Source organism: Pleurodeles waltl, chromosome 3_1 (assembly GCF_031143425.1).
Source record: "Pleurodeles waltl isolate 20211129_DDA chromosome 3_1, aPleWal1.hap1.20221129, whole genome shotgun sequence".
NCBI lineage: Eukaryota > Metazoa > Chordata > Amphibia > Caudata > Salamandridae > Pleurodeles > Pleurodeles waltl.
The window spans coordinates 1299905382-1299932633 of record NC_090440.1 but is presented as its reverse complement, the minus strand read 5'-3'; the positions used below and the strand labels follow the sequence as shown (position 1 = coordinate 1299932633).

The window sequence follows — 27252 nt, the reverse complement described above, 5'->3', positions numbered from 1 at the left end:
GAATTAACATTTTCTAGCAAAAGCTTTCTTCTCCATTCTACCCAGAGGAAGGGCATGATGGTCTTGGTCGAGAGAGGACTTGATCAAGTAACTCTAAATGTGCACACCTACTCAAAATGGTACCACAACCAGCAAGGAAGGACCAGGAGAGACACACCAGGGCCTGCCAAGGAGTGATCAAGAGAATGACCTTGACTACCAGAAGCCCTCCGAGATCCCACAAAGTCCACATCAGGCGACGCCTGGTGGACCCGGGGAAAGAATGTCAGGCAGATTTCTAAGAACCCACAGACCATCAAGAAGAGGACATCACGGCCCGTATTTATACTTTTTGACGCTAATCTGCGCTAACGCAGTTTAGCGTCAAAAAAATTAGCGCCGGCTAACGCCATTTTGAAGCGCCATGCGGGCGCCGTATTTATAGAATGGCGTTAGCCGGTGTTAGCCGACCGGCGCTGCTTGGTGTGCGTGAAAAAAAAACACGTACACCAGGCAGCGCCGGCGTAGGGGAAAATGGCGTATGGGCGTCTAAAAATGGGGCAAGTCAGGTCGAGGCAAAAAAATCGTCTTAACCTGATTTGCGCCATTTTTTTACGACGCCCATCCCCCATCAACATGACTCCTGTCTTAGCAAAGACAGGAGTCATGCCCCCTTGCCCAATGGCCATGCCCAGGGGACTTATGTCCCCTGGGCATGGTCATTGGGCATAGTGGCATGTAGGGGGGCACAAATCAGGCCCCCCTATGCCACAAAAAAAAAAAAAAATACTTACCCCAACTTACCTTTTCTTCCCTGGGATGGGTCCCTCCATCCTTGGGTGTCCTCCTGGGGTGGGCAAGGGTGGCAGGGGGTGTCCCTGGGGGCAGGGGAGGGCACCTCTGGGCTCCTTCAGAGCCCACAGGTCCCTTAACGCCTGCCCTGACCCAGGCGTTAAAAAGAGGCGCAAATGCGGGGGTTTTTGCCCCGCCCACTCCCGGGCGTCATTTTTGCCCGGGAGTATAAATACCACGCACATGCCTCGGAGTCATTTTTTAAGACGGGAACGCCTCCCTTGCATATCATTAACGCAAGGGAGGTGTTCACGCCAAAAAATGACGCTAACTCCATGAACTTTGGCGCTAGACGCGTCTAACGCCAAAGTATAAATATGGAGTTAGTTTTGCGTCGAATTTGCGTCGAAAGAAACAATGCAAATTTGGCGCAAACGGAGTATAAATATGCCCCCATATCTGCTGAGAGCCTCAGCCGTAGAGCCGGTCAGCTGAACTCAGAGGGAGGCAAGTCGTTATATGCTCTAAGGAAGGATTAGTTACCACAAAGAAACCAGTTTTATCAACAGAAATGAATCTCTGCCTAGAAGTTGCGTTTAATTTATTCTACTTAGTACCTCGTTTTCATTTTTTGCTGTGTTGAGTGCTGAGCTTTAAATCATTCTGTGCATCTCGCTGGATGTGATGTTATAGTCCTACTTCTATGTCTGTACAATGTCGCAGGTTTTTTTTGGTTTTCATAGTGGTGTCACCTTATTTTATCGGGAATGTATTGCAAATTAATTAGGAGACACCATCATCTCCAGCACCGTGGTCAAACTACTGAACGGAAATACCAAAATAAGTTTTGGAACTCTCTCTTTTGATAAGTATCACCATCCAGCTGTGACATTTACTATTCCAGTCCTAGAACATTTGTTGAAAGTACAAATTTTACCAGAACGCTACAGTGGTTTATGTACCATTCTAATTCAACTCCTGGAATATTTTCGGCTAAGTTAAAAAAAATACTTAAGTATTGTAACAAACGATTGAAAAGCAATAATTTGTCATTGCCTTAAGGGTGCCACTCAAGGCAAGAAAACAAACAACACCGTTATTTTTCGACTTCTAATGTGCCTGTCATTTCTAGACTTCCCCACAAACAGTCTGTGCAAAGAAAAGCAGTGCAAGAAAAAGCAGGTTGACAACCAAGTAAAATACATTTTTCAGGTCATAGAACAATTTAAAAACAACTTACGATATTTTGGTTATGATCGTCTGTTTATAGTCCGTCTCGTTTTCGAAACACATTTTAAACTGTAAATAATAAATGAACACTCAGTACAGATTGCTTTTCAAGAGCACTTTTGAAGTTAATTACTTAATCACCCACTTACAACTGATATTTTAAACAACTGTGCTATTTGAGACAGATTTACTAATTTGTCAATTAAAGGCAACTCTAGAGATCAAACATTTCGGGGGTCATTCTGACCATGGCGGTAATTACCGCCATGGCGGAGGTCGGCGGTAGCACCGCCAACAGGCTGGCGGTGCAACGCAGGGCATTCTGACCGCGGCGGTTCAGCCGCGGCCAGAAACGGAAAGTCGGCGGTGTACCGCCGACTTTCCGCTGCCCGTCTGAATCCTCCATGGCGGCGGAGCGCGCTCCGCCGCCATGGGGATTCTGACACCCCCTACCGCCATCCTGTTCATGGCGGCTCTCCCGCCATGAACAGGATGGCGGTAGGGGGTGCTGCGGGGCCCCTGGGGGCCCCTGCCGTGACCATGCCAATGGCATGGGCACGGCAGGGGCCCCCGTAAGAGGGCCCCAAAAAGTATTTCAGTGTCTGCCCAGCAGACACTGAAATACGCGACGGGTGCAACTGCACCCATCGCACCTTCCCACTCCGCCGGCTCAATTCTGAGCCGGCATCCTAGTGGGAAGGTTGATTTGCCCTGGGCTGGCGGGTGGTCTTTTGGCGGCCGCCCGCCAGCACAGGGCAAATGTCAGAATCACCGCCGCGGTCTTTCGACCGCGGTGCGGTGTTCTGACGGCGGTACCTTGGCGGACGGCCTCCGCCGTCCGCCAAGGTCAGAATTACCCCCTTCATCTGGTCAGAACAAAAATACCTGCCGTCCTTAGAAATACACAATTGCAATGTAACTCTTGTGACTGGGGAAGAATACAGCCCCCATGATCAAGGACCCCTTCTGAGCCACATGATTTTCCGGATGTGGTTACCGGCAGTCACCTGGTCAATGAAACAACACTGTTTCTTAGATTACAGCCTCCCCAATTCCATCATTTATCGTAACAACTTGGCGTGACAATCTTAATGCACTTGGAAAGCCCAAATCGCACCCCACACTACACTAGCAAGCATTACACAGGAGCCTTTTCTACCTACGAGGTTTAGCCTCAGTCAATACATTGTCATCTAGCACTCTGAAATTTCTGGAATTCTGTTGCGGGCTGCTAGGGAGACTGAAACTCTTTGGAATAAGTGTAAGAATGAATGGAAATTTTGGTGAAAGTTATTTTTACTACTATCATCCTTCCAAACAATGACAGTCCCCTACCCCCAGTATTCAAGGCTCCACCTCTTTATAGAAACCCTTCTAGAATGATTCGCCATGACATACGTAACCATCAACACAATCCCCTTGTGGTCATAGCCCTAGTGTCTATCGGGTAAATCTCTGTCCCATCCTTCTCCTTGTAATGTGATTGGGGTTAGTCTCCATTTACTGGTAGCTGCATCCAGGAAATGCTCACCAGTAGTCCGTACTGAAGAGCTCCCCGTTAACTCTTAGGAATTATTAAAAATTATGTGTGGTGCTGCAACACCTTCAGCAGAAGCTGATTAAAGTTTTACCCACTTCTGCAGCACAGAAGTGCTTGGCATGTTAGTTAGTGCTGTGACTATGGGCCCTCACAAGCTCTGAACCCATTTCGTGAATTCGGACTGCTTGCGGTACACATGGCAGAACCCGTTAGGCACAGGCTCACTGGAGGTGGCACCTCCGTTTTTCCTCCGCAACTGGAGAAGCACTCAGTCCGCGAAATATTGTAAATATTCTCTCCTACACGGGCGTTGAGGGGTGTTGGTCTTCCAGCTCCCGATCGGAGTTCAGCAAGGGAGAGAAGTCTTCCTCGGCACCCTCTGATGTACTCAGGGGTGGACTAGTGGCAAGCCTCAGTGTAAGGGGCTCGGCCAGCTGCTTGCAGCCTCACTCTTGTCCCAGGCAATGGCCTGAACTTCTTTGACCCTTTATTACCGGCAGCCCCTCCTAGTATACAGTGTTGCTCTGGGTGATGTCCCATCTCCCAACATTGAGAATAGCAGGTCTTGGCCCCTAGTTCTGGTCACAAGCAGATGTTCTGCAGAGCTTCCCCTTCTCGCACAGCCCATCTGGCTGCTTAACAAATTCTGGGGTCTCAACTGCCACTTCCATTCCAACTGCCCATTTCGAGACCAAATGCGATTTAAGGTCTGCGTCTTTGAAGTTTTATGTTGGGGTTCCGCTTCTTCTGAAGACTACACTTTTCCTTCTCTTCTTCCCTCTTGAAAGGCTGTCGGTCACACCAGTAAAGGCTCTGAAGTTGATAAACCCACAGCACAGTTCATTGGAGTGACCAGAGTTCACACTTGGATGTCAGCCACAGTGATACGTGCATCAAATGGTTAATCCTGGGCTCTGACCCCTACTCTTTATGATTCAGTTATCAGCTCAATCTCCTTTTTGAGATGTGCCCAGGCCCCCATCTTGCGATCTATACTGAATCAATGAGCAAGCTGTTGAAGCACTGAATCCACCTTAATCACCGTCATGGAAGAGGCCAGGAATCATATGGATCAGGGGTGCATGACAGCGATTGTACTCCTTGATCTTAGTGCTGCCTTCGATACAGTGGATCACCATTTGCTGTGTCAGAGGATGAAGGAGATTGGAATCGAGGGAGGGAGGGGGCGTGGCCAACATGGCGACCGGAGCGGCATGATAATACTGCAGCTCCTTGCCCGGCCCACATTAATATCCTGAAAACGGCGCCCACCACCCTCTCTGAGGCGGGTGCCGTCCACTCAACTACTCAGGACCACTAGCCGAGGCAGTGACCCTTTCCGCAACACCGGGGTCGCCTCGGGCGCCGAGGAGGAGCTGGCGCCGTGCCGTGCCGACGCACGCGGCCGCGACTGGTGAGTCTGCTTCCCGGGGCCTTAGGCCGGCACCTCCCCCGGGCCTCTAGCGCTCGGCGCTGCTTTGGAGAGGCCCGCGGGGAGCCGAGGGGCGCCGGAGATTGGGAAGATCCACGTCCCAGGGATCGTGCCGCTACAGTGAGATTGAACGGGGCCCACCACCTGAGTCGGAGCTGTCGCTACAGCGCTGGACCTTTCGGGGCGCCTGGCGCGGCGCGGCGCAACTCGACAGACCGCGACTGCATCGGGACTCCTCGGCCTGCGGTGCTCCCTTCCCAACTGGACACCATTTTTATATATACCAACCGGACGGCATCTGAGTCATTCACTGTGGCCCCCCATGGCGCTGGAATACCGTACTTAACACAGGCACGGCCCGATTGTGCTGAGGCCCCCGAAGCCGCAGTTAATTCAGCTCAGCGGGCGACCTGCGGTGGCGGAGCGGCCGACGTGCTCGCACTGTCCGGGGAGACCGCTCGGGGGATCCCCTGCTGGGCCCCGGGCACCCATGCTTGTCGGAGCGTCGTGGAGCTGCACTCCTCTCGGCGACACAGTTCGACTCGCGGTGTGGAGGGAGATTGCTCTCTCCCCCTCGGGGCCTGCTCAAGTGTAGTGGACAACAGAGGAATAGGGGTGTGGGAGACACCACCCCTGGCTTTACCGGCTGAGCAGGTACACAGCGTTGCCCCAGACCCTCGTCGACTCGTGCATTCCCGGCCTGCTCCCTCACCGTTGATCCACGGCATTTACAACATATTGAAAGACTAAGCTGGCGCGCCAACTGCCTTACCCGCACAGTGAACTCCTCACATCCTGGACACACCGTCGTCCCAGCACTGAGTTAAGCATATGGGCTCCGCTGGCATGGGGGCTGGAAGTGAAATCGCGGCTCCCTGACAGAACCGGTGCTCCTGCCGGGCTGCGCCGCGCGGGTCTGCGGCGAACTTCACCAGACCTCTGGCATCACTAATGGTACTATCATTGCTTGCAACCTGGGAATCTCCTGGAGTACTGAATTTCGGGCTGCCCCCCATGACGAGAGGTACCACGCATGACAGCGGGCCCAAATGGGTCCTGCTGGTTACCGGGAGCGGCGGCTGCCACGCGGCAAGGATCGGCTAGGCACCAGGCTGGGTCTAAAACTATAAAAGACGGAGCAAGAACACGGAGAAACTAAAATAGACACTAATATTAAAACGGTTACATGCTACTCCCTCCTGAACTTCAGACAAAGAGAACTAGGGGATGCGCTGAGAAGACCGAAGGCGGGGGCGGACACTCCCGGCAAGCAGCTAGCCGGTAACCCTGGAGTAACGAACTGGTGCAGGTCAGCAAGAAAATCATGGTCAAACCAAAACACCCCAAAACGGGGTCCACGGGAGAAGGAGACCCTCCCAAGCTGACTGGCCAAGCAGTCGCCCACACAGCTACAGCTGAATGAAACATTACGCACGCACTCCCTCCAATTTGATAAAATTATGCACGCTATAATGGACACTAAATCCTCGCTAGAAGGGAAAATTGATGCCGCAGTACAGGAAGTCTCATTGCTGCGGGCCGACCACCGCAAATTAACTGGAAGGGTTCACGACACTGAAACAACACTGAAAACTATCCAGCCAGAAGTAGTAGAAATGAGAATTAAAATGCAAAAAATGGAACTTGACATAACTCTACTACAATGTAGGGCAGAGGAAGCTGAAGGACGCTCCAGACGTAATAACATCAGATTCCTTGGAATTCCAGAGAGAATCGAGCACCCTGAGGCAGAGGTGTTCTTAGAGACCTGGCTGAGGAACATACTTAAAGAGCAGTACCCCAACACAATACCAGTGATCGAAAGAGCACACAGAATACCGGGCAGACCACCTAGGCCGGGAGCACCACCCCGACCTCTAATAGCTCGCTTCCTAAATTATAGGGACAGAGACTTAGTCCTTCAGCATTTCAGAACGTCTGACCAGATTATGCTTGAGAACAGCAGAGTAACTGCCTACCCCGACTACACAATGGAGGTACAAAGCAGAAGAATCGCGTATAGCAAGATCAAGCAGTTGCTGCGAGAAAAAGGCATCACTTATTCCCTTATGTTCCCAGCATGACTACGCATCGTCATGGACGAGAAAACCCTAATGTTCCCCACCCCAGAAGATACATGGACATGGATCCATGCTAAAGGATTGGCTGACCCGGCCAAGGAAGACACAGTATCCGAAGAATGGACTACCGCTAACTCCAGGAAGAAAAGGAAAAAAAACACCAAAACATCCTCCTGCCCCACAAAAACGCAAATGGCACTGGATTGTGCGCAAATAATAAAAGACACGAACTCATTCGCCCGTGGGATGCTGGACGCCAGGAGCGAAACAGACACCAATGACTCCGCCTCACACGGGGGAGACACAAGTCCATCCCCCTCCCCGTTGCTAGCGGGCCCGGATCTTACGCCGCGATCATCGGACGAACTTTAAAAATGAAGAACTGGCATCCGCGGCTCCCCCTCGACGGCGGCAGCAATTAAGGTGTAGCGGCCTGCCGGCACCGGGCCGCTGCCCCCGAGATCCACAGTGTATGACTGCCATTAACATGAGTATCTATGACTGATTCCTCGAAAGCTGCACAAGGCGAATGGAACTGCAGAAACGTGAAGCATTCTGCAGGTGGGCCACCTAAGGGCCCGACATCAAGGAACCCACGACCCCCTATACCTGAACGGTATCCGAATGGAACTGACCTCTTTGGAAGCCAATTTAGGCACCGGTTGTGCCACTTTACTTAACGGACTTACACAGTCCGCAATATCCTTTTTGTTGTTATATCTGTCTCTTTCTTTTCTATCTTTAGTCCACTACAGGCTTACTCTTCACTCCTCGGAGCCCGGGGTTGGGGCTGGGGGGTTGGGGGCTGGGGGTGGGGTGACGGGGGTGGGGGGGAGCGAGGGGGGTGAATGTGGCGAGTACAGTTCAGGTAGCTCCCCACGCCTCAACATAACACAATGAATAAGGAACCCACTTATAATATCATAACTTGGAATGTGAAGGGCATGGCCGGGACCAGCAAACATCACAGAATACACGCGTTCCTAAAACAACACCACATACATATAGCAATACTACAGGAAACGCACATTACACCCACAGAGGCTGCTCGGTTAGAAAAGTGCTGGATGGGCTCAATATATAGTGCTGGCGACTCTTCCTTCCCCAGAGGGGTACTGATCTGGATAGCGCTGGGTGTCGCTTACACAGTACAACACAGCACAAAAGACAAGGCGGGCAGATTTATACAACTAAGGGGGTTGTTGGATGGGGAGGAACTCGTGATAAACGGGCTATATGTCCCGAACATCAAACAAGGTGAATTTTTACAAACTAAGGCTTCACAATTAACCAACGATATAACTTCATCATGCATATGGGGTGGGGGGACATGAACTGCGTCCCACACATAGATAAAGACAGATCACACCCCCCGCTTGTGGCCGCCCCAACAATGAAAAACGACGGAAGAACGACGACTGATCGACATATGGAGGCACTTGCATCCACATGAAAATGTGTACTCCTACTATTCCCCAGTACACCTATTACATACCCGAATAGACCTCATCCTCACTTCACAGAATCTAACACATAAAATAACGAGAGCGGAGTATTCCGCCAGGGTAATATCAGATCACTGCCCACTCATAGTACAAATAAGATGGGGCAGACATTGCTCATGTATTCCTACCTGGCGACTGCAAACGCACCTACTACAAGACCCCCCTTTTAGGAAGGATATTGCTACACACATCTCAACATATTTCACATTGAACGAAGAGACGGCCAGCTCAAGGGCCAGTGAATGGGATGCACATAAGACAGTCATAAGAGGGGTATGCATATCAACCACAGTAGGAGTGCGGCAAACACTGACACGCGAACTCCGAGTATTAGAACAAGAAATTCAGTTAGCTGAAGGCGAATTCGCTAAAGGTTCCATAACATTGAACATGCTCACTAACATGCGCTCCAAATGGACCGAGACAGACAACCGCCTCAGACACTTTGATTATCGACATTACATGGCCCGTACACACGCAGAGGGCGACAGATCCGGTAAATTATTAGCGTGGCTTATAAAAAACGAACGCCGGAACACCCCCATAGGTGCTATCCGACTGGAATCAGGTCGGATAGTTGACACACAGGCAGAGATAAATAATGCTTTCAAAGAGTACTATAGCTCGCTGTACCAGGCACGGCCTCCGCCCACCAATGCCCATTTAAACAGCTTCTTCAGCGGTGTCACCCTGAGCCACCTGACAGCTGCTCAAACTACAGAACTAGATAGCCCGATAGAGATAGTTGAAATCCAACGAGCATTGCTGCAGTTAACACACGGCAAAGCACCCGGCAGCAATGGTATACCCATAGAATACTATAGCACGTTTCAACCGCAGATTTTAGCACCATATCTGGCAATGCTAACGGAAGCTCTGGAACTAGGCCAACTTCCTGATACATGTCGTGAGGCATTGATAGCAGTATTACCGAAGGCAGGCCGCAACCCTTTGGATGTCCGCTCATATAGGCCATTATCATTACTAAACACAGATTGCAAATTACTCAGCAAAATACTAGCCAATCGGCTGCTCCCATATATATCAGAGTTGGTATATCAAGACCAGGCAGGCTTCATACCCGGTCGCAGCACATTCAACAACATCAGGAATCTATTGCGTCTAATGAGAAATTCCCCGGTAGAAGGCAAGCAGCAGGTTGCAGTCTCATTGGACATAGAAAAAGCGTTTGATACGCTGGGTTGGCCTTTCTTAACAGAGACACTCAAACGGATGGGCTTCGGGCAAGCATACATTGGCTGGGTGAGAACATTATACACTGACCCAACAGCTAGGGTTAAGACGGGCGATACGATCTCCGGAAAATTCAACATTAGTAGAGGCACTAGACAGGGATGCTCGCTGTCTCCATTGTTATTTGCATTAGCGATTGAACCTCTGGCCGCCCGCCTTCGCATAATGGCCCCCACATGGGGTGTCTTGGATGGCCAGACACACCAGATAGTATCCATATATGCGGATGATGCGCTGATCTTCCTGCGAGATCACATGGGAGCCCTTCCGGGCCTGTTGGAACTTCTAGAAAAATGTAGCTCGGTGGCAGGGTTAACAGTGAACTGGACAAAATCCTGCATATTCCCTATGCGCCCGGTCCCCGAGGCACTGAGAACACTAACGGGTCCGGGTGGCTTGAAATGGTGCTACACAACATTTAAATATCTAGGTGTAAATATATACCACGACAGTCAAGATCTTAGAGATGGTAACCTTGGCCAAGTGATCAGATCAACGAGGGGCTCCTTACCCTTCTGGTGCTCACTCCCACTATCCCCTATGGGCAGAGTGGCTATAGCAAAGATGACAGTACTGCCCGGACTACTCTGTTATTTTATGGCATTGCCCTTGATACTCCCGAGCTCCTTTTTTAAACTACTGAATAGCTTATTAACGGATCTAATATGGGGCAATGGCCGTAGACGCGTCGCATTAACAAAAGTGCTCCAACCGCTCAAACTGGGGGGATTGGGCACCCCCAAATTTGAAGCGTACTACGCAGCTGCCCAGATACAATGGATATCCACATGGGTCGGTAACCCAGCCGGGGCCGAAACTCAGAAGGTGCTGCTAGAGCTCGGCGGTACAGAAATAATGCAATACCTCATGAATCGAACCGATCCAGTACGCACTAGCAACGTGCTGCTGTACACTGCACACTGGGCTTGGGGCCGATACGTGTTGCAAAGCGCAAAAGATCCGCAGTACTCACCGAGGATCCCACTGTTGGCTCACCCGACATTAGCAAAAATAGCAGCCAAAGTGGGCCTGAATACGTGGGGTAGCAGGGGCATACACACACTGGGAGATATTTACCAGGATGGACAACTTCAAACCTATGAGGCACTAGCCGACAGGCACGCGCTGGGTCAGGGAGGATTCATAGCTTACGGAGCAGTTCGGCAGGTAATGCGAGAATACTGGAGAAAGGGCAACTCGGAACCAGATGTCTCCCCTCTGCTTCACGAGCTGATGGGGAGCACAAACGCCCCATCAAGTATATTGAATATATACAACATCCTCACAGCCCAGGCTGAACACAAACAGGAACAAGCAAAAAATAAATGGGATCGTGTGCTACCGGAACCACTATCCCTAAATGCATGGGAACAAGCGATGAAAATGACTTGCGAGGTCTCACGTAATCCCCGCTTCCGATACACACAGTTTAATTATGTGCATCAGACTTACCTATCACCACACCGCATAACACGCATGTTTCCCCGATCACCGCAAACATGCCCCAGATGTGACACAGAAGAGGCCACTTTCTATCACATGACATGGGAATGCCCCCGATTCGGAACACATGGATAGAGATAATAACGTTGCTAGCTGAATGGACAAACACCACACTATCTTCCACTCCTGAGGTGTGCCTGTTGGGTATAACACCCCATCCCAAGAAACGCAAACGTACATATAAATGCATTGCCCTGGCGTTGGTGCTGTATAGACGCCTCATTGCCATGAAGTGGAAAGCCCCTGGCGCTCCCAGTATTGCCCAGTGGCGAGAAGAGGTAATACGATGGACCAAAGCAGAAACACAGACATTACAGAATTTACTGGATAAGGGTACATTAGTTAAAGGCCTAGAGGTATGGAACTTATTCTTGATAGCTGCAGAAAACAAAGACGATGAACGCCCTCCCTAAACAGATGAGAAAGAGATAATTGACATCACATCAATGGCCACAGTAAAACAGTATTATATAGATCGATTGAGGCGTACGGGGGGAATAAAAGATGAACCAATACAAAACTGCAATGCCCTTCGCATGTACCCCTAGGCGCATCGTAGGAGCTCTGTGATGCGCCAACGGGCATTGGGGCCGAGGGACTTTGAACCCTGCTGATTCCTCCTATTGTGGCCGGCTGTCCATGCACTGCAGCCCACGGCTAACAGCGGGCTGGTCCCCTGTGGTCCTGGGGCAACATGGCTGTGCGTTGGTGCGGCGTTGTCGCAGGGATGTACACGCAATCGCTCTGCACAGCTTGTGGAAGGTACCTCTTGCCCCTCCGATAACTGGCTCTCCCCCCTTCCTGGGGCCTTCCCCCCCTCCTGCTGGTCCCCCCCCCCCCTCGGTCTGAGTCCTCCGGTACCGCGTCAGCTCCTATCTTACTCTCTCTCTCCATGTCTCTTGTTTCTTGAATAACTTCGCACATGTAGAATACACCTCGTGTGTAAATACACAACTCTCAGGGCCCAATTCGGGTAATTGTGCACTCACACTCGATTTGCAAAATGTGCATACGTAATAATTACATGTGTAATGTATGATGAAACATAATGTAACCTCTTGTATTTCATTTAAATGTTGCCACTTGGCTGGTAAAACAATAAAAACATATTAAAAAAAAAAAAAAGGAATCGAGGGAGGGATACTAAGTTGGCTCTCTTTGTTTCTAAGGGGAAGATAATTTCAGGTCCTTGACCGTTCTTATCTTTCCAGCATGAATAAATGTAGCTGTTGTGTTCTACAGGGCTCTTCCCTTAGTTCTACTTTATTCAATATCTATATGCCCCCCCTGGCTAAGATAGTGGAGCCATTCGGACTTTCACTAGTTTCTTATGCAGATGACACCCAGCTAGTGGTTTCGTTTTCTACTAACTCAGGTTCTGATGGACTCTCATTGTCTTTGTTTACAGGCAGTGTCAAGATGGATGACTGAAAGCATGCTCCAATTAAATGGAAACAAAACATAAGTAATGATACTGGGACATTGTACTCATCCGGGCACGAACCCCTTGCTGCCCAGTTCCTTGAGGGAGCTGCCTCTTCCTAAGAATTATATTAAAAGTTTAGGAGTTTGGCTAGAATCCCAACTTACTTCGGAACATCAAGCTAACAAATTCTCTGCCACTTGTTTTGGATTAATGAGGCTTTTAAGGAAGGTTTTTGCAATTCTCCTGTTCTTGGCAAAAAAAACTCATCATCCAGGCTCTCATTATTTCTCGATTGGATTATTGCAATAGATTATTTCTTGGTTTCCCCAACTATGTTAAAAGGAAATTACAAGTGGTTCAAACTGCTGCGGCCCGCTTTCTCTTAGAAATACCTAGGCATGCTCCTATTAAAACCGCCCTTTCCTCACGTCACTGGCTCTCAGTGAAAATGGCATAGAGTTTAAAACTTTGTGCTGTATCCATAGGTCATTACATAATAGAGGTCCCCCTCTTTTAAAGACCTTTGCATCCTTTTATACAGCTATCAGAGATCTCAGGTCTGCATCAGCGGTGTTGGCTATTATACCCAGAGTAAAAAAATCTAGATGGGGACGTACCACAATGGCATATCTCAGAGCTAAATTGTGGAATTCCCTTCCCCGCAGCCTTCGGCTAACCATTCATGAACTTAACTTCCGGAAAGCACCCAAAACTTGGTTTTTCTAGGGCCTTTATTTTTGCAATCATAGCCATAGAGATCTGTCTCTTAGCACTGGGAGGCCTTTGGGTAGCCATGCGCTATGTAAGCAACTTAACATAACATAACATAACATGTGTAGAGGAGGAGTCTCTTCCTCCTTTCCTCAAGAGTGTCCCACCCAGCTCACAGCAATGCATCAATACACAAATCTATGTGTGTGTTGGGGAGGGAGGGAGGTTCCTCTACTCCTCATTTCTTCAGCAAGCAGGCCTGACCTTCCCAAACTAAAACCCAGGGTCCTACGTGCAATGTACCATTGCAGGCAGAGTTGCACTCAGGATACATTCAAAGCACACATACACTGTCCAGCACTGTTACCTTCATCAACTGTGCCATACAGACAGACATACACAGATTTAGTCTGTGCACACTGTTCAGTATTTTAACCTCACAGGATGTGCTATTTGCAAACACACACAATGCCAGCAACACTCGGCATGTGCGTGCTGCACAACACTTTACCCTACAGGTACTGTACTTCTCGCAAGCATACATACACCCATGATATGCGTTTCAATGAGCACATACTGCCCAGCACTGCATCTCTCATGTTATGTATTCCTTGCAGGCATATATACACTCATTGGCATATTTATACTTTTTGGTGCAAAACTGCACTAACGCAGTTTTGCATCAAAAGGTTTTTCACCGGCTTGCACCATTCTTGAGTGCCAGCTGGGCACCATATTTATGGAATGGTGCAAGCCGCTGCAAAGGGTAGGGTAGTGGAAAAAGAAATGACGTTAGGCGGGTGGGGGTGGCGGTATGGGAGAAGGGGGTTTTGCACCAAAAAATGAAGTTAGGCAGGTTAGAGTAAAAAAAAAAAGACTCTAACCAGCCTAGTGTCATTTTCTGACACAAAACCATCCATACCACATGACTCCCATCTTAGAAAAGACAGGCGTCATGCCCACCACCCCAATGGCCAGCACAGGGGACCAAGGTCCCCTGAGCATGGCCATTGCACCCGGTGCCATGTAGGGGGGCCCAATTCAGAGCCCCCAATGGCACTTTAGAAAAAAGAAATACTTACCTGTACTTACCTGGGATGGAGTCCCCCATCCTCCACTGTCCCTCTGGTGCAGGTGGGGGTGTCCCTGGGGCCTGGGGAGGGCACCTGTGTGCTTATTCCACCATGGAAATAGACCCACAGGTCCCCTAACGCCTGCCCTGACCTAGGCGTTAAATAATGGTGCAAAGCCAGCTTTGCACCATTATTTGACCCCTCCTTCTCTCCCGTGCTTGATTTTGGCACAGGAGGATAAATATGGCGCTAAGGCCATAGAGTCATTTTTTGCACTGGAACACCTACCTTGCATCTCATTGATGCAAGGTAGGTTTCCACTTCCAAAAAATGACTTTAACTCCATAACTTTGGTGCTAGACAGGTCTAGTGCCAAAAGTATAAATATGGAGTTAGTTTTGCACAGAATTTGCATTAAAAAAATGACGCAAATTCGGCGCAGAACAAGTATAAATATGCCCCTCAGTACATGCACTAATCCTACATATACTACACATTCTCTACCCCGTGTTGTACTCTTCCCAGGCATACATACACCCAGCACAGCACTCTACACGGTACGGCTGCCACCACTGCTCTGGTGCTGCTCACCTCTTGGTGAAGGTGTTAGCCTTCCACCACTATGAAGACAGTGCTTTAGGCACTACTCCAGGTCCAAAAAGACTGCATTCCACAAGACAGGCCTATGTCATGGCGAACAAGCATAATTTGTGTTTGCCTATACCAGAAGAACACATCTTTTACCATGCAGAGAACTTTCCCTTCCCAGCACAAGGCTAAGGAATACTTAATAATAATGTTTATGATCTAAAACTGTTATTTACTTTTTTTTAAATTGTCAATTTACAGGTGGGATGATGGTAAATCTACTCAACCTATCAATGAAGGTGAAGTTTCACCTTTAATGATTGATTCATACCATTAATGCCAAAGAAACATATTAGATATCTATGTCTTCCATGTCTATGTGTTATATTTCACATTAGTGCCATTACTAAAAAAAAATCCGTTATAAAACATTGCTGAATACCCTCATAGGACCACCATCAACAATGTCCAAAGTTAAAAAGTCCAATAACTATAGGTAACCTCAAACCACTATTTATAACATTCCTATATATTTTTAAAAAATTCCTAAAAATACTGCTAAAAAACTCCACGTTAGGCGAATGAATAATGTTCTCCTAATTAAGGCCCTCATTATAACATTGGCGGTATATGCCAGCTACCGCCACAGCAACAGCCGCCAAAAGATTGTTGCTGCGGCTACCAGCCATCAGCCGAATTATGACCACAGACGGATTTCAGCCACAATAATGGCAGAAATCCGGCTGTGGTCATGCCGACGGATGGCGGTAAGGTGGCACTGCTGCCAGCAGCAGCGCCACGCCAGTAGACCGCCGCAGACCGTATCATGACACATGATATGGCCTGGCAGTGTTCTGCAGGCGGACCCTGTCCCGTCTCCTGCCGGGGACCCCCTGACATAAGGTAAGTCGGGTGCTCCAACAGGGGAGGGGGTTTGTGTGTGGGTGTGGGGGTGTGTGTGTATACCTGTGCATGCATGAATGCGGGGGGGTGTTGTGTGTTGTGTGTGTGTGTGCATGTAAGGATGTGAGTGCATGTATGTTGTGTTGTGTGTATGCGTGTGTGCCTCTATGTATGTAAGTGTGTCTGGATGTGTGTATGAATGGATGTCTGCATGCGTGCTTGAATGTGAGAATGAGTGTGTGAATGCGTGTGTGCGTGTGTGAATGAATGTGCATGAGTGTAGGGGGGTCTGGAGAGGGAGGGGAATGGGGGTAAACCAGGGGAGGGGGACGGGGAAGACCCCTATCAGTGACAGGGAATGGATTCCCTGTCACTGATAGTGCCTACCGCCATGGTTTTCTTGGTGGTAAGGAAGCCACGAAAACCATGGCGGTAGGGAGGGTCATAATCCCAAAGGTCATTACCGCCGTGGCGGTCGGTGTGGTACATTGGCGGTTTGGCATAGGCCAAACTGCCAATGTCATAATATGGCGTTATGTACCGTCAGCCTGTTGGCGGTACTACCTCCACTATTACACCGACCGCCGGGGTCATAATGACCCCCTAAGTATTTAGTCTATATAAGGAGAGAAATGACAAATGTACAATTTTCTTATAACCAGAATTAAATATTTCCATTGTTCAATGTGCAAAGCAGTTTTAAAACTGTAAGGGGCTGTAATGTTAATAGGTTTTGCCTGCAGAATGCACACATTGTCAATGGGAGATTACATTATATTTAAAATTCTATTTTATTTGTTGTGTTATTTGCCCCATTCTCATTTTTAGCATCCATCTCTGTTTCATTTCAGTGCACAGGCTGCAAATACCTATGGAATCCCTTTCCCTTCAGGTCTTGTCATATGGTAATATCTAGTATTGTTCATACATTAAATTAAAATGTGATTTAAGAGATTTGTTTAGCTACGTGTTTCAGTGATTCAATCCATAATTTTCTTGACTCTGAACAATCCAAAAATACATATCTAAAATTTTGAATTTTAATTGTATATTAGACATCTGTTTATTCTATTTTGCATCCGATTTTAACTCTGCATGTTTATATACAAGATATTTAAAAGAACCAACAGGGGTTGTTTTGACACAACACCAGTGATTTAAAAAACATTTATACTTTTTGACAATTATGTTTCCAAGAGCCATTTGTTAACCACAGTGCATAAGTATGAGATCTATGTGGAAGGCCCATCCACTTTCCCAAATTATTCCTTCTATATTAAAGTTTGATATCTTCTTCTTCCCCTAGGATTGAGCTCCCATATAGCAGAATACTAATGATTTTTGCTTTGTAATTTATCTTCAACATCTCTGTTGATTTGTGGGCAAATTTGCTGTCTAAAAACTTAATGCACTAGCCATTAAAAGTGCACGAGCAGTCAAAATATCTAAATCTTGTTTAAATTTAAGATTCCACAAAAATGTCATCCTTTTCTAAAATTTGATGATCCAGCCTCCATTTAAACTTACTCTTGATTCTTTTTCTCTCAAATATCACGGCCTTCATTTGTGATATACATATATTTATTTTTAAATAGTTTTCTAGACAATATTTAGAGAATGCATCCAGTGATCGCTGTAATCCTATTGTAGGCATACCTAGAAGTATCATATAATCAGTTAAAAGATACTCTGGAAATGATTCATCCCCCATTAAGGGGGAAAGATCTTTTTGTTTGGAAGTGTACTTGAGCATCAGATATTATAAACCATTGTTGCAGGCCATTTAGGTATTCATTACTGATATAACTGTACCATTAATGTCCAGTTGAATCTGTGTCGATGCGACCCTATGGAATTCCGTTATTCATTTAAGGAGCCCTTCAAGGATTCCTGATACATCAATTTTCTTCCATAATCTGTTTTTTATCCATTAAATCAAACACAGTGGTTAAACCTATGAATGCAGCATATAACAAGACTCCTTTAGGTTTTATATATTTCTCAGCAAGGAACCAAACCGTTACGTAGAGTGATTGGGTCTAAATCCTAATTGATTAGATCGAAAAACAGTGGGGGCTGTTGAACTTTAAAAGTGGTGGGTCATAATCCTTGGCTAGCATTCCAACAAGCTAGCTCCTGAAGGGTTCTCTCACACTTTCTTGCACTAAGTTTACTGTCTCACTTTGACTCACTAATTCATGCAGTCTCACTCATGCTACTCTGACCCACTGTCTCAATCAGTCCCACTCATTCTGAATTACTCAGTCTTACTGTGTCTCACACACAGTAACACTCTGTTACACTCACTGTCATTCTCTCTCACTCACATTAATTCTCACACACACTCTCCCTTACTGTCACTCATTCTCACTCACTCTGACTCACTCCTTCACTGACACTCTCTCACTTCTACTCACACCCACAGACATGCTCACAGTTGTGGGATTTCATCAGCTTTGAACACTATCTCTGATGGTTGGCGGAGACACTTCATGCACCTGTGACAGCAATCAGACAATTTCACAGGCTGCCTCAGTTTGTTGCTGGACCTGTATAGGGCCTGCACTTTATTTTGACTATACCAAGAATGAATAATTATTCACTCTCAATACAATAAAAATGGACCACAAAACAAGGAGGGTGTAGTGTAGCTGTGGAGCTATCCAGGGACACCCATCCATCAAACCAATCCATTCACTCATTCATCCCTCCTTTCACTTTTCCAACCCCCTTTCATCCATCCATTTATCCACCCATCCATCCTTTTGCTCATCCATCCACCCTTTTGCTCTACACATCCTTTCACTCCATCCATCATCATCCCATTGGCACATCTATCTATCCACCCTTTCACTCGACCATCCAGCCTTACACACATCCTTCATCCCATCCATCCATCCCTCCATTTACCCTTTTACTCACTCACTCATTCATCTGTCCATCTATTCACCCATCCATCAATTCACCCTTTTACTCATCCATCCATTGTTTCATCCAGGCATTCATCTACCCTGCCATTCACTCATGCATCCATTGTTTAACTCATCCATCTTTACAAACATCTTTTCACTCATACATCCTTTCGCTCAGCCATCCATATATTCACTCCATTGATTCATTCACTCATCCATCCATTTACACTTTCACTCATCCATCCTTTCACTCATTCTTCCATCCATCCTTTTCTCATCATCCAGCGATCCATCCTGTCATTCTTCCACCCATTCACCCATTCACTCACATCCATCCATCCAACCACCCTCCCTTTCACTCATACACCCTCTCTCCGTTTCACTCTTCCATTCTTCCATTCAATGTTTCACCCTTTCATCCATGCATCTATCCACCCACCATTTCATTAATCCATCCACCCACCCATCCTTCCTTTCACTCAGCTATCCTCCCAAGTTAATTATGAGCCTTTGTCTGCAGAGCTGCAGACAGAAGAGGCCCATCAAGACCCCCACCCGTAGCTGTTAAAGCAGGGAGTGGAATGGGGTGGAGTGGGGGTGGGGAATTGACATGCCCCTGATGAAGAAGCTTAACTGCACTCTTACCTCTTATTCCACTAGTGAAATTGTTGTCTGCAGCTGGTTCCTTCCTTCTCTTGGGCCTCTAAGGAGTTGATATAAGAAGCACTCTGTGTGCCCAGATTCAGAACATTTTCTTCAAAGTGAAACCAAATGCAGTACTAAACAAATGTCACTGCCAGGAGAGCAGGCCCCTACACTCCTCTTACAACCTGCCTCCCTGTGACGATCAACAAGTTGTTGCCACCCACTCCCTCCTTGTCTTCATGGGCCTACCCCACCCCCAGCCTTTGAAATGAATGGGGTTTTGTCCCCTCCTCCCAGTGCCACTGTTCACAAGCCCCAAAAGCAATTTCCACCTAATCCTCTGGGTATTATGGCATATATTTCCTACTATTTGTAATATAAATAACCATTAGGGCACTCATTCTGTAATTGCCTGGATTTTCTCAGTCAGAGGATTTCAGATGCTGTTTTTCCAGTTATTTATAATTCTACATCACTGTACCACAGTTTGATCGAAGAGATGGAATCGTTTTGACCACATATCTGGCATTAATTTCATGAATTCTTCCTACTGTGCACAGGATGACTTTATTCTTCTATTGTTTAATTTCAACCTTAGTTGCTGCTTGAATTTCATTTCATTTTCTGGAGCTAAAGTTAGATTTTTGCATCCTTTGTTGTCCTCCATTGCAGTTGGATTGATATGTTTCTTTATCCAGCATTCCAGCGCCTCCTGATCTTTATTTAACATATACAACTCATTAATGAATGTATTTTGGGTTATTGGAATAGATCTTATTGTTCTTTTGTTCCCCATATTTTCACCTACGAATTTTCAGATTTTTTTTTTACTTTTCCTTTCTACGATACAATGATATTTTAATATAATTTTTCATTTCTGTTCAAATGCTAGTTTCCTTAGCTTTTACTGACATTTTTTGGCTTCATATGTGTAACCATTTTCCTGTCTGTTTTGTTTAGTTTGAAAGCACTATGAATTTGCTTATTTAGATTTTACTTCAGTATTCCCCTCTATCGGCCAGCTTATTCTTTTGTAAGTTAGACAGAAAATAATTACTTCTTTTCAGCAGGAATTTTTTCAAGTTTCCTACCAGTATATCATAAGATTCAAGAACAATTATTGAATTTGTTTCCCTAGAGCTGTTAATGAACTTTTTTATTTTATCTTCACAAATAAATTTCTTACAAATCATCCATATTATTCTGTTATTATTCCATACTTCCTGATTTTCACCCATTCTCCAAATTTTATGAATCTCTGGATTTAAATCAAAGTTCACCAACTGGGCTCTATGTTCACTTCCCCGGTCAACTAATATAATAAAATCCTTAATTTGCTGTATCAAATTAGGGAATATGGTTGAGCAATCGATTAAGGAGCTGTTGTTTCCAATAATATATGTATATAAACATGCTTTATCTTTCTGGTACCTTCCATTTAGAATCGAAAGGCTGTGGGTGTTACCAAAATCTTTCAAGGCAATTCTCTTCTATTAGCTTTCTTACTTTTCAACTTTTGCTGGGGTATCTCCATCAGTTCTTGTATGTTTTTTCATTTTTCCCTCTATATGGGAGGCATTGGTTATACAAGGCTTTTGAAGAGGTATGCTTTGGTTTATGATTTTGGCTATCCAATTCCAATCCTCAACTTCCTTTCAGTCTAACTGTATTTTCCTTTTTGTGCCTATTTGTGCAATTATTACATAAACACTGTCTCTGTACCTTTAGCTTCTCTTACTTTTTATTTGATGTGCTTCTGCTGGAGATTTATATCTAATAATAATGCCCTGTGAAGGCGACATATCAAAGCCTAGTTTTCCTGATTTCATTTCTGTCTTTTAATATCTCTTCAACAATTTTATGTGAGTTGAAAGTTACTTTGATCTTGGAAACATTGACAATACCTCTTTCTTCCTTCTGAAAGCTTACATTTCCATTATTGTTTAGTATTACATTCCTTTAGTGGATTATTGTATGTAGAATTGTTAGTAATCTGGAGCGATTTAATCAGGTACTACTTTCCTCAACAAAGATTTCCCCAGAAAACAACACATTTATCAGATTTGTGGATTGCTTATTTCAGCTTATCAGCTTGGTTTAATTTTCTTCAGGATCATCTATCTTGGTCTCCACGACATCATGGACCTTTTCAGCAATTCCATAACCACGTTTGAATTTCCTGTAGGTTCACACGACCATTTAAATATTGTTTATTCACACTTTCAGTTCCTAACCATAGTATTTCCACCTCTTGTTCGTGGCTTGTCAGTGGATTTAGTACATATTTCTCTTGATCCCTATTTCGAAATTCTCCAGTATTGTCCTTTGGAAGTCTGATTTTATGAGAACTCCTTTTAGTTAATTTTTTATCTCTTCTCAATGTATTTCTTATTTCATTTTGTTTTCTTGTTTATTTTGTTTGAATATTTTGCTATGAGTTTGCATTTCTGCATATGTTCTGACTATAGGAAAAAGAACAGGTTCATGTGTTTGTTCTATTAATGTCTTAGTTCCAATATGATTGTTTTCTTTTCCCTACTACTTTATCAAATGTTCCTCTTCACAGTTGATTCCTGATCTACACTTATTTTTGGAGTTCATGTCCTTAGACTCTATTTTCTTCCTTAAATTTTCATCTATGGTGTCAATATTATTTGCGCATTTATATTATTACAGCTAGTTAGCATTTTCTTCTTGAGTTGCTTGTGTTACCGTCTCATGTTTTACGTTGTTTTCCTATGCTTTTGCTATTATTGTCATGGGTTCCAAAGTGTGGTCAAAATAACTTGTAAACTGTTCCATCCATTTTGCATGGAGTCTAGTATACATTGCATGGACATTGACAAAGACGATCCTAACACTAGCTCTGATGCTGATATTTGTATTTCTTGTATTTCTTTTTTGCATCCCTTGTTGTTATTGGTGAAACAAGCCTCCATTTTAATTGAACTATCTCCTTCTGTTGGGGAAAACTGGGGACATTTAACTTTTTGAAGACTTCTTTGCTGTAAAATAAAATAGAACTACGTCAAATCCCCTTTTGTTCTTTTTTCATAACCTAGATGTAAAGTTTCCAGTTTCTCAGATATCTTTCATATAAAGGCTTAATCAAACTTTAGTTCTCTCTTTTTGATGTTTTAATCACTAATACTGTTCTAGTCCAATGCATTTGTTACATCATTTATTTTTTTTCTGCATGATTTTTAGGAGAAAGATTTTTGCTTTTGCCAATTGGCATGTCTGGATTTGTACCCTGATTTTCTTGTCTTAAATCTTCTCTAAGCCCTGAAAGAGTTTTGCCCATACTATGAAGTTCAATTTTTACATGTGATTATTAATACTATGGGCCAGATTTACAAGGCCCTAGTGCCACCGGAGCATCATTTTTTGTGACACTTCAGTGACGCTGTGCAGTGCACCGTATTTACAAGGTGGTGTTAAGCCACTGTTTGTGGCTTAACGCCACTTTGTAAGTACAGCCCCTTCACAAGCAGCACTTTGCGTGGAAGGGGCGTGCAGTGGGTGTTGCTGTGGGCGTTCCACAGCAATACTCATTGTATTTTGACGCTGCCCCAGATTTACGAGAAATTGTAAATCTGAGGCAGTACCAAAATCTAATGCCACCCATGGGGTAGCGTTAGCATGGCACAACAAGGAGAAACGCTTTCATTTCTCCTTGTTTTTTGCTCTATGTGTGCTGCATTCCGCTGCACACAGAAAAAGAGCAAATCGCCATAGAAGATTGTTTTTGTGCAGGAAGGTGTCTCTTCCTGCACAAAAACAATCTCCCCCTCAGTGCAGCCAACCTTGCACTATGGAGCAAAGGTTGGTTGCGCTGGAGCTCGGCACCAACTTTAGCGCCTGCGCATGGGAAACACAGGGGTGCGCCATATTATTGTAAATATGGCACACCCCTGCGTTTTAAAAGTGACACAGAACGGCGCTGCCAATTTTGGCGCAGCAGCCGCGCTGTGCCACTTCTTGTAAATCTGGTCCTTTGTTTGAATTAATAGTGGCTCCCAGACATTTCGTCAAGGACACTCTCTTTAATTGGTGGGTTTGTACTAATTATCAACCTCTTATTAACCCCTTCCCCGCCAGGGACGTAATGGTTACGTCCATGGCAGTGCCCGTGTGGCGCCATGGACGTAACCATTACGTCCTGGGACTGGCAGTCGGGGGAAGCGCTAGCGCTTCCCCCGAGGGCCGCCCCCCAACACCCCCAGGCCAGGGCTGAAAGGGGAATCCCTTCCCCTTTCACGCCCACCCCCCCGCCCCCCCCATGACGTCAGCGCGCGATCGCGCGCTGATTTCATGGAAAGGGGGAATGACGCGCTGGAAGCCATTTGCTTCCAGCGCGTCAAGGGAGAAGGTGAGTATTTCACCTTCCTGCGGGGTGGGGGTGCTCTGAGAGAGGCATCGAGGGAAAGGAAAGGGTTTTCCTTTCCCTCGATGTCTCTGAGCATTCCTCCTGCCCGATCGCGATGCGATCGGGCAGCAGGAATGCCCACTAGACACCAGGGATCTCGTTATGTGTGTGTGTGTTTATTGGTGTGGGGGAGCGACCCCTTGGGCAAGGGTCGCTCCCCTTTGGGGGCAAATGTTTTTTACGTCGTTTCTGCCCCCCCTGGGGGCAGATTGGCCCTATTTTTAGGCCGATCTGCCCCCAAGGGGGGCAGAAAGCCACTAGACACCAGGGATTTCGTTATGTGTGTGTGTGTGTGTGTTTATTGGTGTGGGGGAGCGACCCCTTGGGCAAGGGTCGCTCCCCTTTGGGGGCAAATGTATTTTACATCATTTCTGCCCCCCCTGGGGGCAGATTGGCCCTATTTTTAGGCCGATCTGCCCCCAAGGGGGGCAGAAAGCCACTAGACACCAGGGATTTTATTGTTGATTTTTATTTTTTGTGTTGGGGGGCGGCCCCTTGGGCAAGGGTCGCCCCCAGGGGTCCTCATGTATTTTTGGGCAGTTCTGCCCCCCTAGGGGTCAGAGAGGCCTATTTTTTTTAGGCCTTTCTGCCCCCAAGGGGGGCAGAATCCCAATAGCGCCAGAAATAGTATGTATGTATGTGTGCTTTGTGTTGGGAGGTGGCCCCTTGGGCAAGGGTCGCTCCCCCCAGGGGCGCAATGTATTTATTGTCGTTTCTGCCCCCCTTGGGGGCAGATTGGCCCTATTTTTAGGCCGATCTGCCCCCAAGGGGGGCAGAAAGCCACTAGACACCAGGGATTTTATTGTTGGTTTTTATTTTTTGTGTTGGGGGGCGGCCCCTTGGGCAAGGGTCGCCCCCAGGGGCCCACATGTATTTTTGGGCAGTTCTGCCCCCCTTGGGGGCAGAGAGGCCTATTTTTTTTAGGCCTTTCTGCCCCCAAGGGGGGCAGAATCCCAATAGCGCCAGAAAGATATGTTTGTATGTGTGCTTTGTGTTGGGGGGTGGCCCCTTGGGCAAGGGTCGCTCCCCCCGGGGGCGCAATGTATTTATCGTCGTTTCTGCCCCCCTTGGGGGCAGATTGGCCCTATTTTTACGCCGGGCAGAAAGCCACTAGACACCAGGGATTTTATTGTTGGTTTTTATTTTTTGTGTTGGGGGGCGGCCCCTTGGGCAAGCGTCGCCCCCAGGGGCTCACATGTATTTTTGGGCAATTCTGCCCCCAATTCTGTCCCCAAGGGGGGCAGAATCCCCATAGCGCCAGGGATACAATATGTGTATGTGTGTGTGCTTTGTGTGGGGGTGTGGCCCCTTGGGCAAGGGTCGCCCCCCCCAAAGGGTGCAATGTAATCTGGGCGATTTCTGCCCCCTCCCCTTGGGGGTAGATTGGCCTATTTTTTTTTTAGGCCCATCTTCCCCCAAGCAGAGAAGACTAGACACAAGGGAAAATGAAAAAATGGTTAGTGGCGGAGTGTTTGTCAACTGGCGAAGTATTTGCTTTTATGATAATAACAGTTTTTCTCCTTTTTGTTCTAGTTCAAAGCTTTTGCTGACTTTGCTGTGGCTTGTTGCAGTTTTGGCAGTAGTTGTCCTGCGGTTTGCGTAGTTGCATGTTTTAGGTAAGTAAATAAATTTACTCCAAGTGAGTATTGTTGCAATGCATGAATGACACGTTTGTAGGTGGTGTACTGAATGCAGGATTGTGTGTGAAATTGTCCTTAGAGTTATGCACAATGATTATTGTGTTGTCTTATGTCTAATTTGCTTTTTTTTTTCTCTTTTTAGTGGGATATCGTTGGTGATTGCTGTGGCTGTGCAGAGTAGTTGCTGGTGAGTCAAGCTTTTTCAGGCAAGTGAGCAGTATAGTTTTTGAGTTTATAATTCTTAGTAATAAACCTATACTTTGTTACTTATCTTACACAGTGCTGGTTGTTGGTGGTGTATTTGTCCAGTTAATTTTTGTAGGAAGGATCATGGCCAGCCGTAGGATGACTGCTCAGCAGGTTGTTAGTGTGCTTTTTGAGTCATCTTCTGACCATGAATATGAGACTGACTCTGCATCTGAGGCAGAGGAGGAAGTGCAGGATTCTGGAAGTGAATTTTCTGTCAGAGATGAATCATCTGATGATGAAGCCACTCTCAGTGCTGATGAAGGGCCTGTTTTAGAGGAGGACAGTGATGTGCCAATGGTGCAGGAGCCAGCGGCTGAAAGGCTTCCCATTGGAAGACCCGACGCATGGGTTGCACCAAACATGGAGCAGCCACAGTTGCCTGCGTTTACTGGTTTTCCAGGGTGTCGAGTTAATACGGAAAACTTTTTGCCCGTCAACTTTTTTAAGTTGTTTATGGACGATATATTTTTGGAAGAGATTGTTGAGCAGACTAATTTGTATGCAGAGCAGTTTTTGAGGGACAACGCTGCCAGACTTAGGCCACACTCTAGAGCTAGCCGGTGGATTCCCACAAATCTGGAAGAGTTGAAAAAGTTCATGGGTTTAACTTTTTTGATGGGGCTGATAAGGAAGCCGTCGCTGTCTTCATATTGGTCTACTAGTCCCTTGATGGCAACTGCTATATTTCCTGCCATCATGAGTCGTAACCGGTATGAGCTTCTTCTTCGGATGTTGCATTTTGTAGATAATGCTTTAGCCTTGCCACGAGATCATCCTGATTCTGACCGTCTTTTTAAGATTAGACCTGTCCTTGATCATTTGGTAGATCGGTTTTCAGAGATCTATGTTCCAGGGAAAGAAATATCTGTAGATGAGTCTTTGGTCCTGTTCAAGGGTCGTTTGGTTTTTAGGCAGTACATTCCTAGCAAGAGGGCACGGTATGGAATTAAATTGTATATGCTGTCAGAAAGTAGTACAGGATATGTTTATAATTTCCGGGTCTACACTGGTAGGGATTCCAATATTGACCCCCCTGGTTGTCCTCCCACTTTTGGAGTTAGTGAGAAAATTGTGTGGGAACTTGGTAGACGACTGTTTAACAAAGGTCACCATTTATATGTAGATAACATCTACACTGGAGTTCGGTTGTTCAAGGAGTTGTTCAGAGTGGACACTGTTGCTTGTGGCACAATCCGCTCTAATCGGAAAGGCTATCCAAAAGAGCTTGTCTGTAAAAAACTTGAGAAGGGACAGTGCAGTGCCTTGCGGAATGATGAGGTGCTAGCTCTGAAATTTGTAGACAAGAGGGATGTATACATGCTAAGCACCATCCATGATGAGAGTACTTCACCTGTGGCTG

General features: G+C 46.3%; 1 protein-coding gene across 3 annotated transcripts in view; it reads right to left on the bottom strand.

The window, feature by feature from the left end:
* MUC13 (mucin 13, cell surface associated) overlaps positions 1–27252 on the bottom strand; it is a 648793-nt gene that overhangs the window by 240812 nt on the left and 380729 nt on the right. For all 3 annotated transcript variants that reach the window (XM_069224633.1, XM_069224634.1, XM_069224636.1), the window contains one exon: positions 2012–2070. In XM_069224633.1, coding sequence (XP_069080734.1) covers positions 2012–2070 — 59 coding nt within the window. The remainder of the gene's footprint in view (positions 1–2011; positions 2071–27252) is intronic.